Below are 11194 nucleotides of genomic sequence, written 5' to 3'. Positions count from 1 at the left end.
AGACTTTGCGGTTTTTGCGTAGGGTAGGATATTATAGTTAAAAAATCTATCAAAAGAATTTCCTCGTAGGCGTGAAGCTGCCCAACGGATCTTATTCCGCACTTCATTCCTAGCCTCTTCAAGTGCTCCTTTAAAATCATAGTGGTAGACTATTGGAGCCATATTCTCAATACCCTCTGGTTTTTCACGCTGTCTAATTGCTTTCAAATACTCCAAAATATTTCCTTTAAATCTCTTGGGACTAATAGCAGGACTTTGACTGTATTGTGGATACACTCCCAATGACTGGTGATCAAAGGGGTTTACAAAAGCAGTATTACCATAAGGATTTGTACTCTTGAGCACGTTCATATGCATTTGTCTCCATCTTCCATCTTATCCCACTTCACCCCCGAAACCAAATCTTTTTCCTCCACTTGGAGATATACTTTCATTATCATCCCCAAGATCTTCATTTCCAGGCCTTTTCCAGGTACCAAAGTTACCACTCTCATCTGAGTAAACATAATTATCTGTTAATGCATCTCCTTCCAAAAATTGTGAAGTATGTGTATAGTCGCTTAATGCTGTTCCAGATATGGGATTATTATTCTTGTTGTTTGTATATTCCTTTCCTTCTCTTGGTGTGTGCTTGGACAGTGTTGCTGACGTCTTTTCATTCACCGCACCACCCCCAGTAATATGACGAGTGTTGGTTGATGGGATTGACTCGGCAGTTTTCTTTCCTACTCCTCTTTCTCCTAATGAGTTCACTTGTCGGGAAATGGATGCAACTCCACGTTGGCCATCTAGTGATTTCTCTGATTGTCCACGGTACAACAAAGGACGCCCAGGATCGCGTCGAGCTTCATCATGCTTATCCATCTCCCTATTTATTTCCTCTTTTCCTTCTTCTCCCATTTTTTTGTTTTTCTTCTTCTTTTTTTCTTTCGCTTCTACATCCTCGTTCTCATGTTTGTCGTGATCTTTAAGAATGGCTGCAGCTATTTGCTCTCTAGATGAGTTAACAATAATATCATAGAGTTGATTCTGTGCCCATTCCTCATCTGTTAAGCTAGATGAGGGACCTGGGAATTGCTGAAGAACAATACCTTGTTCCCTAAGTCGATCAAAAACAGTTTGTTGCACCATATCATTCACTACATCTGCTGCAATATGTGAGGCTATTGCTTTACTTTCTTCAGTAATAGAGTATTGTATTTTATCACTTTGCTCATGCAAAACATTAAAACCTTCTTGTAACATACGAAATAGTTCATTTATTTCACTCCGTATAGTATGATGATCATTTCTGAGTTTCACCATTTCATCTTTTACAACAAAAAGTCCTTGGCAATGCCGGCTGCCTAGTCGTGGTGCTGAGGTCCAGTACTTCGTATTGTCGGGGGAAGCCAAGAGCCAGCGATGTTTTTCTTTTGGAATACCAGTTGGCCCTTAGGCTACGGCGTTATAAAGCACCGGGACCAGCCGCGTTGTGTTGGGGCAGAAATAATATCCAAGAAGGTCCTGGGGCTGTGTCGACGTGCTATCCGCAGTATCACCCGCATCAGGTTGCGGCAGAGTGGTGATGTAGAGGAAAATCCCGGCCCTTCACTGCGAGGAATGCAGTGGAACTCATCTGGACTTACCCAGGCCAAGAGGCTTGTTCTCCACAAAACCCTTCTTGAGGAGAATGTGACATTCTGCCTTCTAAGCGAGACGAAACTATCTTGTGCGGAAGTGTCGAGTTTCACAATTGCTGGTTACCAACATCATGGAGCACCCCACCCCTCTAAAGGAGGCGGCGTTTTGATTCTTGTGCGTGAAGATCTGCCAGTAGAAGTAGGACTCACCGTAGTTGCAAGCGTTGGGCATGCCCATTGCAACGATCCACATATCAGAAGGTCTGGCGCTCACAGTAACGTCAGGATACTCTTTCCTCCGGAGAGATACCATACACAACATCGCAACTTGACAAGCTTTTGACGACAAGCGGACCTCACCCCATCGGTGCAGATGCTAATGCGCATGCAATGGCATGGGATTGCGCGATCCCCCCTGATACCCGTGGCGATGTGCTAGTACAATGGTGCCTAGATAATGACTGCGTTATTCACAACACTGGAGATTGCACTCGCCCCACACCACACGCCATGGCTCGTCCGCGCCAGATGTGACAATATCCCGAGAATGCCGTCTAGAGTCATGGACGGCATTCTTCTCCCTGAACAGCGATCATTACATCATCCTCTTCGACGTAGTAGTAGTAGATGATGATGAACCACTGCGGTTCCCTCGCCCTCGTGCACCCATTTATGCATGGAAGAAAGCGAAATGGTCTCGCTTTAGAGAAATGTCAAACGCACAGTGCAATAAACGCCTTAAAGAGAAACTGAACGTTCACATGAGAGAACGACTACTGACCTCCGCCATCCGTATCGCAACAGCCGCGGCGGTTCCACGCGGGGGTCAAGACACTACTCCTTTTTGGACTCCAGAATTAGATGAAATCGAAGAGAAGATTCACAATTGTAAACATTCTGTCTCTCGAGACAGACTGGTAGCTCGCAGAAGAGAAATGCTAAAACAAGCATCCCATAAGAGATGGAAAACCCTCTGTAATAACATGGCCGTGGCATACGGCTGCTGTTGAAACATTTTGAAGAGGATTTACGTCCCACGCCCCCCAGTACCCCGGCGATTAACAACACAGTACTCACGGAAAACGAGAAAGCCAAGCACTTTATCCGTTTATATTCACGAAGAGCTCAACGCCACCCACATTCCTACCCTCCACCGCCCATTCCAGTTACCGATACAGAATTCATCCCCATTACAGCAGCAGAACCGGAACGGGCACAGCGTTTCCTTCCCAAAGGGACGGCCGTAGGTCCAGATGGTATCTACGGCGAGGCACTCCAACACTTGGGACCCCGTGCCAAAGCAGAGACTCTTGCCCTCTTCAACGAGAGCCTCCGTACGGTCGTGGTTCCAGTCTCTTGGAAAGTAGGCATTATTGTACCACTCCTTAAACCCAGAAAGAAAGCCACAGATCTAGATTCGTTCAAACCTGTTACACTCACTAGCTGTCTGTCCAAATTAATGGAGCGGATCATTGCAGCACGAATTTGAGATGTCATTGAAACCAAACTGACCCCACAACAATCCGGTTTTAGACCTGTTCACTCGACGTTAGATCAACTATTGCATCTACGCGCAGCCCTCACACGACCCACCCCTGATTCGCGTACAGGTGCAGTATTTGTAGAGTACGCCAAAGCTTTCGATACTGTAGACCATGATCGTATAGTTGGTGTGATGCGAGAGATGGATATCCCACCGCACATCATTCGATGGCCAGCATCTTTCCTGAAAGGACGCCAAGCCAAAGTACGAGTAAACAGTAAATCCTCTCCTTTAATGCTTTTCCACTGCGGCGTGCCACAGGGAACAGTTCTCGGCCCACTTATGTTCATTATAGTAATGAACACCCTAAGCAAACGACTATCCCAAGTTCCCTTATTGTTTCATGGTTTTTCGCCGATGATCTCACACTAGCAGTACGACACGTCAACCGAGACATCATAAACAGTACACTGCAACAAGGACTAAACGTGGTGGAGGAATGGTCCAAGAACTATTTTATGGACATTAATGTGGGCAATACGAAATACACCCCTTTTGGAACCTCAGACCCGAATCCCCTTTCTCTTAAACTACGCGGTATCCCCGTAGGCCCGGAGAAGGCACCTAAACTCTTAGGCATCACCTTCCAAAACTACCGAGGCATGTCTACCCATGTGGTTCAAACAAGACAACGCATGAATTTTCGATTACTACAACTTGCAGCAATATCCTCCACCACATGGGGACCGACGCGTGACGTCCTCCGAGCCTTCTACCTGATACTAGTTCAAGCCCAGACACTCTACGGCTTTGAGGTCTGGTATTGGGATGCGGCTCCCACTTCACGCAAACTCCTCGATGCAGGACAGAACAAAGCTTGCCGAACCATAGCAGGTATCCCATATGGATGTCGCTCCGCCGACGCATTACGTGAAGCCCGTCTTCTCCCATTAGAGATGACGGCCATGATTCGGAGCCTCAAATATTTAATGCGATGCCAAACACGAGGTGGATCCCTCAAAGAAAGCGCAGAACAAGTCTATCACGAAACCCATCCAGTACGAGAATTCTATGAACGCATCATGAAAAACTATCCAACACTTGTTATAGAGCCACGGGAGCCCACCTCTACTAACACCAACGCTGCGGTTCGGTAAACGCGCTCGCTTCTTCACATCGCTGGAAAATGTATCAGCTGATGACCCAGAAGAACAGAAAAGAGAAGCATCCGAGCGTTGGATAGCCCGTCACTTCCACCGTAAAGGCACAGAACCGCCACTGCGTACCCATTATGAAATCTGGACTGATGGCTCCGTATTTCTCGGAGTAAAATCTGGAGCAGCAGCAATGATATACAAAAATGGTGAACTGCTCTGTACCACACATAGAGGCGCTGACTCCCTAGCTTGCAGCTACACAGCCGAATCCGTAGCGCTATACGAAGGTTTATACGGAGACTCCTCAAAATAATCCCCGCAAATAACCCAACGCCCTGCAGGGTCTTCATTTTCACGGACTCACTGTCTCTTCTCACGGCACTGGAAAAAGGTCCACTGACTGTAAAAGACCCAATACTACGACTCCTGTGGAACCTAATACTTCAAGTGCAACGTCGCAAGGCCCGCATACGATTACAATTTATCTTTGGTCACTGCGGTGTAGTGAAAAATGAGCAATGCGACACAGAAGCCAAAAAAGCTGCAGAACTACCACAAAGAACTGATACTTGGATCACAGATATAATGGCCTACGCCAAACGAATACTTAAAGGAGAGGATACACCCCATCCCTCCCATACATCAAAAATCACTGGATCCTGGGACCCCACCAAAGATAACCCGGAACTTACCAGAGAAGAAGAAACAGCCTTAGCACGTTTTGGCACAGGTGCTTCGCATCGCTATGGCTGGTTGCTGCGAAAGATACAAACCCATATTCCTCCTGGTTGTCGATGGTGTAATCCCCAAAAAGTCAGTACGTCGACACCCGTTATTCCACCTAGCCAGAAAAGACCGCGCTATGCACTAAACAAAGCAACAGACCCCGCCACCTGCACTTAATGCGGGGCGCAATACTCATGCAGGAACACCGCAGTAGTACATATGGTCAACAAACATGGTTTCAAGAGAGCCGATGCGCTCTGGAAGAATCAAATTCCCCCATGAGCCACCTCCGCCGGACATCCCGCCAGAACCTCCGCCACCTTCACAACCCCCACCTCCGGCCACAACGTTACTCCATCCCACTTCGCCCTAAAGCAAAACTCCATCCGTTTGCCTGCAGTATGTGTAAACGAACATTTCCGCTTCAAAATGGATTAACGCGACACCTTAGATACATGCGCAATGTCACATGCCCTGTCCCAGAGAGAAAACGCCCGCGAGCCGACGAACCGATTCCAGAAGAATCAGCATTCCCCTGTGACAAATGTGATATGATAGCGCGCTCTAAAACAGGCCTCAAAGCCCATATTAGAGCAAAACATCCTGAGAACCCCAAAAATATGCACCTCGCCCCCAGCTCATCCCACAGCCTGCTTCACTACGCTGCGAATTCTGTCTACGCGATTTCGGCAACATCGGTGGTCTCTCATGCCACAAAAAGTTTAAACATCCACCTGGAACCCCAATTTTGCCAGCAACAATACAAGTGACGTTTCCGTGAAGTAAGAAACGCCAACGAAACTCGTCGCCACCGGAGCGTGAGGACAGAGAAAAAGTCCAATGCAGAGTCTGCCAGAAGTTCTACGCCCACCTAGACTCCCTCGTAATACACTGCAGAAAATTCCATGAAGGACAGGGTCTGCCCAAAAAATCGAGTTCCACCAATGGGAAATACAAAACAACGAAAACAAGAGACCTTCCGGCATCAGTCTGCCACCCATGCGGCTGTCAGCGTGTATGAGTAAATGAGGCCTAACTGTACACCGAATGTCACGTCACAGGTGTCATCCTATTCGCACGCACACCAGCCAACGCGACGAATGCGAAGAAACAGCTCTTCATCTCTTGAGTTGCCCCGCTCTTCATCCACTGCGAGTTCAATTTGCGATGGTTGATGATATACCCCTGATGAAACTATGTTTTTCTAAGCTGTTAGCACAGTTCCTTATTGCGGTGGAGCGGAACTACGCTATGCCACAGACTTCACCACCAAGAATCCCTACGCAACTTACCTACCTCTCTGTAAGATCTCTAAAATCAGCGACGAGCACGAATATGGAAACCCTGATAGAAGAGTACGCTCAAGGCCCCTGCCACCGACCAATACAAGCAACAAAATAAATAGGAGTTCATTGAGGCCAATCTATTATAAAAAAACAAAAATAACAAAAATTAATAACAAAAGGAGACTTGAGGATGGGTTTTGGGTAAAAAAAGTGAGAGTAGAGAGACCTGGTAGGGTTTACTCGATCAGATTTCTCTTAGACTGGTTCTCTCGTATGGGAACGGACTACAACAAAAAAATCATATTACAAGAGCTTGAGGATCCTATAAAATGAAGGGATCTTCTTCTTCTTTGGAGCCACTCGCAAGTCGGTAATTAAATTGCTCTACGGCGGTCGGTTGATAGCCGTACCATTGGAGTAATATCCATAAAGCCACGAAGAACAGAAAGAAAAACGTGGTGGTGTGGTTTGTGGGGTCCTTTTTGGGTGGGGGGATATGTTTGATCGTACCCTCCTAATACACAATATGGAGCAAGGTATGTGTGTGTGTTTTGATGTTTTTTTTGTTTTGCTGATAATATTGTTGGGAGAAGAAGAGATGAACCGGCATTCTGAGAGAAAAAATAAAATAATAGTAATAAGGATAAATAAAGAGGTAATATGTGTGTGAGAGGGTAATTGTGTGTTGATTCTGTTTGTAAAGAGTGGCATGGTATTACAGTGATGTATGCAGTCATTTTTGTTATGGTTGTGGGTGAGTGGGTTTTAGATTCCAATTGTGGTGTTGTTATAAATATTATGGTGATGCATTGCTTTCTTTTCTTTTTCTGTTTGGAAGTGTGTTGGTTATTGTGTACTCTCTTTGTTTTGCTGATGATTTGTGGTATTGTTTTTGTATGTTGCCAGGCGTGTACACTGTGTTTTTGGTGTATTTTGGTGTCCAAACTGCCTGGTAATGATTTTATTATAATGAGAATACAGACACTTTGTGTGTACGAATACCGAGTAAGATATTGGAGTGTGTGTGTGTAGAGACGTTTATTTAATATTGTTTTTGATACCATTTGTTTTACACTTCTTCTAAATTCAGGGTGTTGTTTCAATATCTGTGTAACTCTGGGTGTGTTTTATTGTGTGTGAGTGGTTTACTGTTGTTCCCCTCATTGGGTTGTGTTGTTTGATTGCTGTTGTGATGTGTATTCTCTCTTTCTGTGTTGCTGTGTACTGTCTACCTCGTGTGTTAAATGTGTGTCTATTTTCTCCTCTTCTTCCTTGTTACCACAGATCCAAGCAACCCACAGTGATAATCATGACAACGGTGTTCATCCAAATGCGTGGTGTGGTGTACCTGTTGGTACTTCTGCAATGTTGTGTCTGTGTGGTATATGCGAATACTGAAGGGGATCGCAAACGATTTTTGAACGCACAGACTTTGATGCAACTGGCGGTAAGGGATGCGGAAAAATATGTTCCGGAGGTGGAGGCGTGCCTGCGTTTGTGGAAGACCGCATTGCCGAAGTGTGTGGAGAAATGCGAGCAAATCAAAAAACTCAGAGGTGAGATCAGGGGTCTTGTCGAAGGGATCAAGGGCAAGCTACTAAAGCCAGAGGAAGTGGTGCCCAAAGGCACGCACGACGAAACGTTGGTTGACCTGGTTGACCGGGCCAAGAAAATGATACCGGTGGCCGGTGAAGCCGCTCGCGGCTGTAGTGTACCGGTTAACGAGACCAGGGTGAGACAAAGGCTGTGTGGGGTTTACCAGGATAATTTGGCCCCCGTGGTGGAGGGGTTTCCGGCCCGTTTGCAAAACTACGAGGGCGAGAAGTCGTATGCTCCCAATGTCGCGGAGGCCGAGAAATATCTCGGTGCCAGTTATGAGTTGTATTACAGGGCAACCAACGTCACATCTGATATCAAGAGACAAATCGGGAACATTCGTCAGTGTGGGGCGTTCCGGGACGGCGATTGGAGGGAAGTGAGGGCAGACGCGGCGGAACTGGTTAGGTTGCTCAAGGACTACGGCGGGGAAGAACTCGGAAAAGCGCAAGAGACTGAGTGGGGCAAACTTGCGGGTGAGAAGGAAAAAAAGAGAATCGATCAGATGAACCAAGACAAAGAAAAAAAGGATATGTCCGTTGTGAAAGGGGAGTTCGTGCAGACCGAGAACGAGAGTGGATTCGTGTTGAACGACACTGCACGGTATGTGGGCAAAGGGAATCCGACGTTCGTCGTGAATAGAACGAGAGAAATGCAAGAGGATATCCGGAAATTTAAGAGGGATTTGGCGGAAGCAAAGGTAGAGGTGGAGTTTGAGAGAAGATTAGCTGCGGAAAAGGCTCGGAAAGAAAGGGAAGAGCAGGAAAAAGCAAGAAGGGCCAAAGAGGAACAGGATAGAAGGGAAAGAGAGGAGCGGGAACGAGCGAAGAGGGCCAGGGGAGAACATGAGAAAAAAGCCAGAGAGGAACGGGAGAGAAGGGAGAGGGAAGAAAAGGAGAGAAGGGACGCTGAAGAGAGGGCGAGACTGGTTAAAGAAGAGCAGGAGAAAATGGCGAGGGAAGATGCGGAGAAGTCGGTCAGGGAGCAGGTCAAGAAAAGGAAAGACGGCACCGGCAGTCCTGCATTGGTGCACAGTTCCTTGATTCTTCTTGTCCTGTCTGTGTTGGGTTGCACTCTCGTGTGCTGATCGGTGTTCCCATGACACAGTTGAACAGTTAACCCTTGTTTGAGTGGATATGGATGCATTGTAGGGCACTGTTCTTTTTATTGAATTTTAATGTTTCTTTATACTCTTCCAGCACGATAAGTCTTTTGTTTGCATTTTTTTACTGAACAAATCTATTGGATTCCATGTGGCACTCATCACATGACAAACCATCATTTTGTGAGGGGAGTGTCCTCTTTGTTTGTTTGTTGGCATTATTATCTGGGCTCTGTTTTGCCGCCGTTCACTGTGTCCTCCTGGTGATGTGTGTGTGTGTGTGTCGCGTGATATTACTAACTATTGCTTTTACTTATGGGAATGAGATACAATCCCGATGTGTTTTAATTGCTGTGATTGAAATGTGAAGAATGGCAGGAGGTTCAAGACACACAAACACACACACTACCAACCTTCCTTCTCTTTGTGTGTGTGGACTGTCATCATGTGTGCAACATTCCCACTGCTCGCCCTGTACGAAAGACACACACACCTACTGTTGAGAATTGTGTTCTTGCCTCCTGAAGATATTCACATGGTAATCACGGCTTCCTTTTCCTTTTCATTTTCATTTTAATGTTTTTCTGTTGTGTGTGTGTGTGTTTCATTATAATTTCATTGCACATTATGTGCAGCTGTGTGTTTCTCTTTTGCGTTTCCGATACACCTTGTGTATCTTGTGTGTTCATTTTTATGGAATAATAATTTGCTTTCATTAATATGCAAACTGTTGCACGGACATCAAGAATAAAGATATGGGAGCGGCACGTTCAGTACACAATGATTTTCCGCTGTTCACCTTGGGGTGGATTGGACTGTGTCCAGGCATCGCAGCCACATTAAGTAATGAATTTCTTTTTTTTACATTTTCGCACTTTTTATTGTGTCTGCCTCACGCAGTCACTCTTTTTTTACGTTTTTATTTTGGTATAAATATTGGTGGGTTGTAGGTGTTTGGGTGTGCCCCCCTGTTGTGTGTTCCTTCGTGTGTTTGGGTTGCTACTCGCACCGCCCACGTAATATGAACACATTTCTTTGTTCTCACCTTCTCTCTCTCGGTGGTATTACTCAAACGATATTTCCATGAGCATATTTCTGCCCTTGTGGTGTGTGTTGTGTGTGGCTTGCTTGAGTGACTGCAACCTGCGGGGAGATGGACTGAGACTGTTCCGCTTCGGCTTCACGTAATGGGTCTGTTTTTTTTGTTTTTGGGGTTGAGTTGATGTGCTGGTGTGGGTGAATGTTTTTCTCTGATGGGAGTGGCACCTGTGATTATTGTATTGTGAGTGCTTTGTGTGTTGTTGGTATCCTGTTGTTGATCCTTTCTTGTGTTTTTCTTTTCCTCTCTCTAGGTGTGTGTCTCCGTGTACATTTTAGGGAATGCCGTGGTGCCTTTCTGACATGAGCATGTGAGACTGTCATTGTGTGTGTGTGCACTGTGAGTGGGAAGGACACTTTGTGTTGCTGGACCACTCCATTGAGGCCTCTGTGGGGTGTAATGAATGACGGCGTGGTGATATCCATCGAGATGTGTGTGAGCGACTGGAGTGGAGGTGTGGCTCCTTTACGCTAGTCCACTGCCCTGCGGTGCGATTGGGGCCACGTACATGAATGGATTAATGAGATTCCCTCTGTCCCGAGTTACTATCTAGCGAAACGACAGTCAAGGGAACGGATTTGAAGGGGTAAGCGGGGATAGAAAAGGCCCCGTTGAGTTCGACTCCAGTCTGGCTCTGGACTGGCTGGTCGGTGGCATGTACTTGGTACTGTCATCACTTTATAATTTGGTTTACATAATTTGTATATGTGTACTGATGTGAGATTGTGAAGGGATCTCGCAGGTATCGTGAGGGAAGTATGGGGTAGTACGAGAGGAACTCCCATGCCGTGCCTCTGGTTTCTGGAGTTTGTCGAACGGCAAGTGCTCCGACGCTATCGCACGGTGGTTCTCGGCTGAACGCCTCTAAGCCAGAAGCCAATCCCAAGACCAGATGCCCATTTTATATCACTGTATATAACCAAAACTATGTGTACGTTGGCAGCTAACTCGTATGGTATGCGCGTGCGTGACTGTCTTAGGGAAAAGTAGACCTCCGTGGTCGCGGCTTTTCAGGACAAGACGGGCTACACCAAATCTAGGATGTGTTTGGCTTCTGCGTTTTTCGTTACAGCCTTCGCGGTCCTCTCCTATCCGGGAGCTTGAGGAAGTTTTCTTACTGTTT

The 11194-nt window shown here is 46.3% G+C and overlaps 8 protein-coding genes across 8 annotated transcripts; 6 read left to right on the top strand and 2 right to left on the bottom strand.

Moving 5' to 3' along the window:
* TM35_000062640 (uncharacterized protein) lies at positions 1 to 351 on the bottom strand (the record flags this gene model as incomplete). Its single annotated transcript, XM_029023301.1, has 1 exon — positions 1 to 351. A coding segment is annotated over one exon (351 nt), but the record flags the coding sequence as incomplete, so codon positions are not given.
* Positions 352 to 375: 24 nt separating this feature from the next.
* Positions 376 to 1305, bottom strand: TM35_000062630 (uncharacterized protein; the record flags this gene model as incomplete). The annotated part of the gene is made up of 1 exon (XM_029023300.1): positions 376 to 1305. The coding sequence occupies one exon, from the start codon at positions 1303 to 1305 to the stop codon at positions 376 to 378; it is 930 nt and encodes a 309-aa protein (XP_028885324.1).
* A 99-nt stretch (positions 1306 to 1404) lies between these two features.
* Positions 1405 to 1965, top strand: TM35_000062620 (Tbingi protein; the record flags this gene model as incomplete). Its single annotated transcript, XM_029023299.1, has 1 exon — positions 1405 to 1965. One exon carries the CDS (start codon positions 1405 to 1407, stop codon positions 1963 to 1965), a length of 561 nt encoding a protein of 186 aa, XP_028885323.1.
* A 367-nt stretch (positions 1966 to 2332) lies between these two features.
* On the top strand, positions 2333 to 2632 carry TM35_000062610 (Tbingi protein; the record flags this gene model as incomplete). The annotated part of the gene is made up of 1 exon (XM_029023298.1): positions 2333 to 2632. The coding sequence occupies one exon, from the start codon at positions 2333 to 2335 to the stop codon at positions 2630 to 2632; it is 300 nt and encodes a 99-aa protein (XP_028885322.1).
* Positions 2633 to 3623: 991 nt separating this feature from the next.
* TM35_000062600 (Tbingi protein) lies at positions 3624 to 4262 on the top strand (the record flags this gene model as incomplete). The annotated part of the gene is made up of 1 exon (XM_029023297.1): positions 3624 to 4262. The coding sequence occupies one exon, from the start codon at positions 3624 to 3626 to the stop codon at positions 4260 to 4262; it is 639 nt and encodes a 212-aa protein (XP_028885321.1).
* A 902-nt stretch (positions 4263 to 5164) lies between these two features.
* TM35_000062590 (uncharacterized protein) lies at positions 5165 to 5758 on the top strand (the record flags this gene model as incomplete). The annotated part of the gene is made up of 1 exon (XM_029023296.1): positions 5165 to 5758. The coding sequence occupies one exon, from the start codon at positions 5165 to 5167 to the stop codon at positions 5756 to 5758; it is 594 nt and encodes a 197-aa protein (XP_028885320.1).
* Positions 5759 to 6035: 277 nt separating this feature from the next.
* Positions 6036 to 6389, top strand: TM35_000062580 (Tbingi protein; the record flags this gene model as incomplete). The annotated part of the gene is made up of 1 exon (XM_029023295.1): positions 6036 to 6389. One exon carries the CDS (start codon positions 6036 to 6038, stop codon positions 6387 to 6389), a length of 354 nt encoding a protein of 117 aa, XP_028885319.1.
* A 1194-nt stretch (positions 6390 to 7583) lies between these two features.
* On the top strand, positions 7584 to 8957 carry TM35_000062570 (uncharacterized protein; the record flags this gene model as incomplete). The annotated part of the gene is made up of 1 exon (XM_029023294.1): positions 7584 to 8957. One exon carries the CDS (start codon positions 7584 to 7586, stop codon positions 8955 to 8957), a length of 1374 nt encoding a protein of 457 aa, XP_028885318.1.
* Positions 8958 to 11194: the final 2237 nt, after the last annotated feature.

The sequence above is a fragment of the Trypanosoma theileri genome (genome assembly GCF_002087225.1).
Source record: "Trypanosoma theileri isolate Edinburgh chromosome Unknown TM35_Tth_6_V1, whole genome shotgun sequence".
Lineage (NCBI taxonomy): Eukaryota > Euglenozoa > Kinetoplastea > Trypanosomatida > Trypanosomatidae > Trypanosoma > Trypanosoma theileri.
The sequence above is the reverse complement of the archived record's forward strand: the minus strand, read 5'-3'. Positions and strand labels throughout refer to the sequence as shown.